Source organism: Pollachius pollachius, assembly GCF_949987615.1.
Source record: "Pollachius pollachius genome assembly, chromosome: 20".
Classification (NCBI taxonomy): domain Eukaryota; kingdom Metazoa; phylum Chordata; class Actinopteri; order Gadiformes; family Gadidae; genus Pollachius; species Pollachius pollachius.
Genome location: NC_136953.1, coordinates 9,702,784 through 9,709,826, shown reverse-complemented (window position 1 = coordinate 9,709,826; position 7,043 = coordinate 9,702,784). Strand labels below are relative to the sequence as shown.

General features: G+C 47.0%; 1 protein-coding gene across 1 annotated transcript in view; it reads left to right on the top strand.

Annotated features, from left to right (window-relative positions):
* The first annotated feature begins 2,197 nt into the window (after window positions 1-2,197).
* Window positions 2,198-7,043, top strand: part of f13a1b (coagulation factor XIII, A1 polypeptide b) — a 13,863-nt gene continuing 9,017 nt past the window's right edge. Inside the window, exons 1-6 of the mRNA XM_079758447.1 lie at window positions 2,198-2,255; window positions 3,495-3,732; window positions 4,456-4,644; window positions 5,507-5,755; window positions 6,180-6,298; window positions 6,593-6,700. Of these exons, the coding sequence (XP_079614573.1) occupies window positions 3,534-3,732; window positions 4,456-4,644; window positions 5,507-5,755; window positions 6,180-6,298; window positions 6,593-6,700 (864 nt within the window). The 5' untranslated portion in view covers window positions 2,198-2,255; window positions 3,495-3,533. The remainder of the gene's footprint in view (window positions 2,256-3,494; window positions 3,733-4,455; window positions 4,645-5,506; window positions 5,756-6,179; window positions 6,299-6,592; window positions 6,701-7,043) is intronic.

The window sequence follows — 7,043 nt, the reverse complement described above, 5'->3', positions numbered from 1 at the left end:
CAGCACAGCAGGGACATCGTGTGTTTTAGCGGGAACGGCTATTCACATTTCAGAACATCGTTCGGTTGGAAATGTGTTGTTTTTGCAGGGTGTACATTTTGAGAAAAAGTTCAATATGAGAGAGACAGAGAAGGAGATGCATAGGAAGTAACACTAGAGTACAGGAAGTTATATGTTTTCTTGTGTTGCATATTTCAGCAATGGTTGCAACACTGTGAGTTCCACTGCGGGGCTTAGTGCATGAAAAGGAACTCAAACAAGCGGGTTGAAACCAGTGAAGGGAAAAAGATTTCCCTTGACTTGTGTCACCATCTGACACCATTTCAGCCAATCGGAAAGAGTTATGTCAATGAAGACCAGTGGTGCACTGAGGTGTTAGCATTTTGTTTATAGAGAACCCGACCCAGCCTTTGTAACAGGCCCCTTATTTCAATACACAAGGCGCACATCTTTGCAAAGCTGAGGTGAAACAAGCTGTTTCGGCTTGAGTTTGAACATTTATCCACATCGCAATCCACCCACCTTGTGGGGTTCGCGTACCCCCTCAGTGTCGGGGACTCGTGTTCTCGGGACGGCAAAGTAACTTTTTCAGAGGCACTGGAGAACGGGACCCGTGTGAGGAGCACAATGTTCCAAAACCGGTTGGGCGAGAACCCTCACATGTCTACATTATACTTTCATTTCAGTAACGCTGACAAAAACGGCATCCATCGTGATCAGTAACACGTTTCCATTCATCAAAACTATCGCGAATGCAGGCTGAACTCGCACAAAGCTTTCAACCCTTTTTCCGCTGCATGGCCGGTTAAAAATCCAGTTTCATTGCGTAATAGCGCGCCCCCCTCTTCTCCGGGGTGTAGCCCTACGTTCTGCAAGGCGAGGGGTGCCACAACAATCCCTGCACTGTGCTGCCCGCCAGACTGCCTTCACCAGGGGGGCTGTGGCGTCCCGCATGCAGCCGCCTGCCAACAGCCCAGCGGTGTTCTGACCACGTATTGGAGACTTACACATGTATGTGCACACACACTCCCAACAAACATAGGCAGAGTAACACACACACATGAACCAACACACACACACACATTAACAAACAGACATGCACATGCATGCACACACACTCCCAACAAACAGGCAGAATAACACACTCATGAACCAACACACATTAACAAAAACACACACATTTGTGCAAAGGTGGTTTTCTTAGGAAGGGGTGAATCATGAAAATGAGCTCATTTTTTTCTGTGTGTGTGTGGATCATACAACCAATCCCTTGTTTTGAAAGGAACATATTGGTGATGTTGGTTTCACACCATTTATTATTATAGCGTATGTGACAAACTGTTATGTGACCAATGACTATTTCCATGGCGATGGTACGTTGTTCATGTTCTATTTGTAAATGTTGGGGATGGGAAAGATTACAGATTAAACCTGCAGTATGTATGTTTTCCCAATAGTAGCCTCTAGAAGCTTGAACTGTAGTTGTAGTTACAGCCAAACCCTTTTCATACTATAAAGGGCAAAGGCCGACAAGAATTAACTGATTTATAAAGAAATCTTCCCTGGAGGGATTGATGCGTGTATGGGCATGTTTTATTCTTGAGAAACTTTTTACGATATTTTTTAATGGAGTCGCGGGGGTAGAAAAGTGTCACATAGTGCAGGTTTAACTCTACTGCATAGTGCTGTAGAGACAGAGTGGTCATTGCAGCTGATTACATGTGAATCGCTGGAAAGGGTCGCTTTTAGCTCTTATATAGAGACGGTAGATTCCCCACCTACCTCCTACCTCAGACCGACGTGCACGCACACACACACACACACACACGTGCACCAAAATACATGCATGTTTGTGCAAACACACACACACGTGCACCAAAATACATGCATGTTTGTGCACACACACACACACAAACTCATTAAGATACATGCATATATGCGTGCACGCATACACTCATGAAGGTTAGTATTCTTGCACATACCCATCTCGCACTAACTAAGCCCATCCCACATGTATTTACCCCAGAGCGCATGCACACACACACACACACACACACACACACACACACACACACACACACACACACACACACACACACACACACACACACACACACACACACAGGGACAGGGCTAGCCCACTCCTCCTGTGTATATAAGTGGGAGCCGAGGTGGTGTTCAGCCTGCGCCTCTCCCCCAGCCTCCAGAGGACCCACCAGGACCCATTCTCCTCCCCTCTGTCACAGCCAGTGTCGGTGAGAATCCACAACACTTACTCAACACTTACTCAACGAAACTCAACACTTGAGTTTCGTTATTCATTCAAAAATGTTCCGGTTTCCGTTTTCGTTCATTTTTGTCGCATTTCATTGATACTTTCCCTTAGTGGAAAGACGGTCATGTGAAGCACGTTTGAGAAGATCTGCCTTAACCGCCGTCCGTCTCTTTACCTCTTGCAATTTAAAAGGGAAAAGAAACTAGACCGAAGCCTTTTCACAAAAAAAAAGTCCCATTATTACATAACAGGACTTTATTACCCGACTCGCCAATAGGAAAAGTTTGTAAATGATCAGGGAAAAGCCAGTAAAAAATACCACTTCTTCTTTACTCTCAGAAGCATAATCCTGAGGGCCAGCTGCTTGACAGCTGTTCTTCAAAACATTCCCCACCAACATCTGTGCATATTTGATTCTGCAAGAATATATGATGCCAATCCCTTTTGTATGACAATTTACCATTGTTGTGAATGTGTTCAGTCCAGTTCAGTTGGTTCTGTTCAACTGAAGGACAGGAGTGGGAATACCTATAGATGAAGTCATCTTTCCACTGGTCTGTGGTACCGGGAGAATCTGAGATGTTCCGTTCAGGGCACTGCTTTTTGACAATATTCAGGGTATATAAGCAACAGCATCGCCATCGTTTAAGATGCATAATAAAACACGTAAGATAGTTTTGATTCTTGAGTTACATGACCATGAAAAGGAAATTTTGAATACTATTCCTGTTGCATAAATGACAGCACATGTGCACGCGCACACAAAGGCGATGCTCAAAGACATTTTTGCTTTGTGTGCAAACCTAAAGCAGATGGCTTTTTGCACACAGCTTTTATCAAGTCTCCCTCACAGCCTCGCAAGGTCAAGCAGCCACCTACCATGAAGCACGCCGAGTCGCTCATTTCAATAGCGAGACGTGCACTCACACAATACTCTTCTTCAGGGGGCACCGTTTTGGTTGAGGCCGGCACGCTGCTGCTTTGTTCGGTCACATTTGTACTTTTCCACTTGTGCATTGTGCCTTGCAGGTAATCCAATTGTCCCTAGACATTTGCTTCGCCTTGTTTGTTTTACATCAAATAATTTACCTTTACCTGATTTAAAATTGGATTCTGTGTTGACTCCCCTATTATGGGATGGTGTACGAGTCCAAACTTACAACACACACACACACGCACACACCCCATTTGACCGCTGGTCTGTTTTGTTTTTGGTCAGGGAACGATCTCAAGGCCTGATCTCCAGCTAACGCCCGCCATGGCAGACGCAGATGCCGCCGTGCCCCCCGTCGTGGTCGCCAGCTCGGCCCCGCCCCCTCCTGGCGGTGCCCCTCCCAAGCCGACGTACCACGGCCGCGTGGGTGCCCCCGTCGCCAACTCCAACGAGGACACGGAGGAGCTTCCCGAGTTTGAGTCTTTTGGGGTTCCGGGGCCGAGGGGCTTCCCGTCGCTGGCTGGTGAGTGAGTGAGTGAGTGTGTGTGTGTGTGTGTGTGTGTGTGTGTGTGTGTGTGTGTGTGTGTGTGTGTGTGTGTGTGTGTGAGAGTGAGTACACAAATTTGTAAACGTTTGCAATTTAAAAAAGGGAAAGTTATCTGCATATACGGGAAGTGGTTATTAGTGGAACGAAAGTACAGAGAAGGAGAAGTAGCCTGATAGTTAGGAGCTGACAGACGCCCTGCTTTACCAGAGATAAGTCCATGTGTTGTCCGCTCCTCGGCCGATAAGCCCTGGAGACGTCCACGGGCCCCCTTCCCTGACACATGACTGGCCTCCCCTGAGGATAGGGGATAGAGCTGTTTAAAAATACACCGACAAAAACGAAACCACATGGATAGAGCAGTTTGAAGGACATTGACCCAAAAGGACAACGGTTCTTTACAAAGGAAAAGAAAGGCCGCCATTTGCTCTTCCCAAACCACAACGTTTCTGCTGCTGATGCAGCTGCCATGGCGATAACTTTGCCTTCGGCCCTCTAGAAACCTATTTGCCTCCACCACCACCAGCCTAAAACAACATCTCCAACACCCCTACCTAGGGCTGTGCAATTAATGAATTTTGACACCGTCATCCCCTCCTGACACTGCCACCACCCGTACCACCACTACATCCGCTACCTACACCACCAACACTGCCCCCAGTCACACAAAACCGTATTTTCTTCTGCATTTTTCCACCGCAGAGTACCTGGACATCGTAAATGTGGACATGATGAAGAAACGGGGCGAGACCAACCACCAGCAGCACCACACGGACCGCTTCAACACCGACTTCCTGATCGTTCGCAGGGGCCAGGAGTTCAAGGTGGAGATCACCTTCAACCGGCCCTATGACGCCGACAAGGACAATTTCGCTGTGGAGTTTGGCATTGGTGAGTGTGGCGGGACATAACAGTGCAATTAGAGAGTCCAGCAAAGTGGTGGTTCCCAACCCGTGGACCGGGGCCCTGAGACAGCCCTGGTTGCAGACGGACATAATCTGTCCACCCCCTTTACGTTATATGTAATCCTGATTTAGGTTGCGAATATAATTTGGTAGCATTTATAGGATTTAGTTTGTAAGCGATGAATTACGCGACGTAATGCGAGGTGTTGCTCCATTATTTGCCAAATAAAGAAATTTCCAGTTAGATTTGTAGTTGCAAGTATGTGCTACTTTTTTTGACAATCTGCTGTGTGTGAAGCATTGCTAATAACCTAGTATATATAGTATAATATCCGGGTGATAATATTATTATATTACTCAAGTTGACTTTGTGATGTGCTGCAGTAGTCCATAAACGGTTGGGCCACACTACAGTTCAGTACAGGGTGAGCCTTGGTACAGAGGTCCCCTGTCAGCACAGTGCTAACTGTCAGGCGAGTGCTAAAAGACGTAAGCCTGCAATCGTTGCAGGCTAATGTGATGCACCACTAGGTCAGTACAATAGCAAGAGGGAATGCCGTGGGATTTTGACATCTGACGTTTGCGAACGTTGGGGGGGATTACTGCTTCAATCCACCTCCATCCTATTCAATTCTGGGGAACCCGGCAAAAAAAACAAAAACATTCATGGATGAATTTCCATGAATGTTTACACTATCGTTAGTCGATTCGACATAATTCAAAGCAACGACTGCATATAATTGATTTGACGAAGCCCTTCCTTCTCCCCCACTTTGCTAATCCTCCACCGCATGCCTCCCTTGTGATTGGCCGACTGCTCGTCCCCTCCTTCCCGCCGTCCTCCCCAGGCCCCAGCCCCCAGTTCAGCAAGAAGACCTACATGCCGGTGTTCCCCACCCCGGAGCGGCAGAGCCCTTGGGCGGGCCGCGTGGTGGTGGCCGCCGGCACCAAGGTCACCATGGGGATCACACCCACCGCCGACGCCATCGTCGGGCGCTACCGCCTGTACATCGCCGTGGTGACGCCCTACGGCATCCGCAGGACCCGTCCAGACAACAGCCGCGACCTCTACATCCTGTACAACCCCTGGGTGAAGGGTAGGAGGGAGGGAGGGATGGATGATGGATGGATGGATGAATGATGGATGGATGATGGATGGATGATTGATGATGGATGGATGATGGATGGATGGATGATGGATGGATGAATGATGGATGGATGAATGATGGATGGATTATGGATGGATGATGGATGGATGATTGATGATGGATGGATGATGGATGGATGGATGGATTATGGATGGATGATGGATGGATGATTGCTGATGGATGGATGATGGATGGATGGATGATGGATGGATGATATATGGATGATATATGGATTGATGATAGAAGACTGATGATGGATGTATGAATGATGGATCGATCGATGCATGGAAGGATTGATTGGCTGACAGACTGACGCACAGCTCTTGGGTCGATTTGAACTCCATCTCCCATGATTCCTCCTGGTCCCGCCCAGAGGATGCGGTGTTCCTGGAAGACGAGGAAGAGAGGGATGAGTGCGTGCTCAACGAGTCAGGCGTCATCTACCATGGGACCTGGGACGACATCGCCGAGCGAAACTGGAACTTTGGCCAGGTGAGGGACACTTGAGTTCAGAGCAGAGCGGAAAGTTCACAAACTGTCAGAGAAAGGCAAAAAGAACTGGATCCAAACCTGTTTTCTCTACCCATCCGGTTTTAGTTTAGTAGCGGTGACAAAATGGCCTAGATAACCATTATGAAGAACATGCTGATTTGTTTCAAATTAAAAAAACCTAAATAAGATTTTGTTTATTGTAACTAATATTGATAACAACAATAAAAGTAGCTGCGAACAATAGCAACACAAGACATGCAGTGGTCTTTGCTGATGGAGTTCTTTGTGTTTCAGTTTAACTTCGGGATTCTGGACGCCTGTCTCGACATCATGGACCGGGCGCGGATGCCCATTGTCAATCGAGGTGACCCAGTCAAGATGGCCAGGATAGCCTCTGCCATGGTATTACCCTCATCAGTTCTTATCCTAAATCATGATGTAGCGCAGGTTGTTAACGGACAGTAGACACACGTACATTAGGATAAACGCCTATGTCCCTTAAAGGGACTACGTGTAAGACTCAGAAAGTCCTTCTCATTACTGACCCCTTTTGGCCGGTAAGTGAACTGCAGCCTACTCAAGCTTCACTCATTCAGCTCCTCACAATCATTAACTAATGTTTCTTATTATGATAAAACATAAATAAACATTTTACAAACTAAAAAGTTATGAAAGAACGAAGACCTCGTCTTCGTTCTTTCATAACTTCGTTCTTTCTGTCATCATAATAGGAAATAGCCTTATT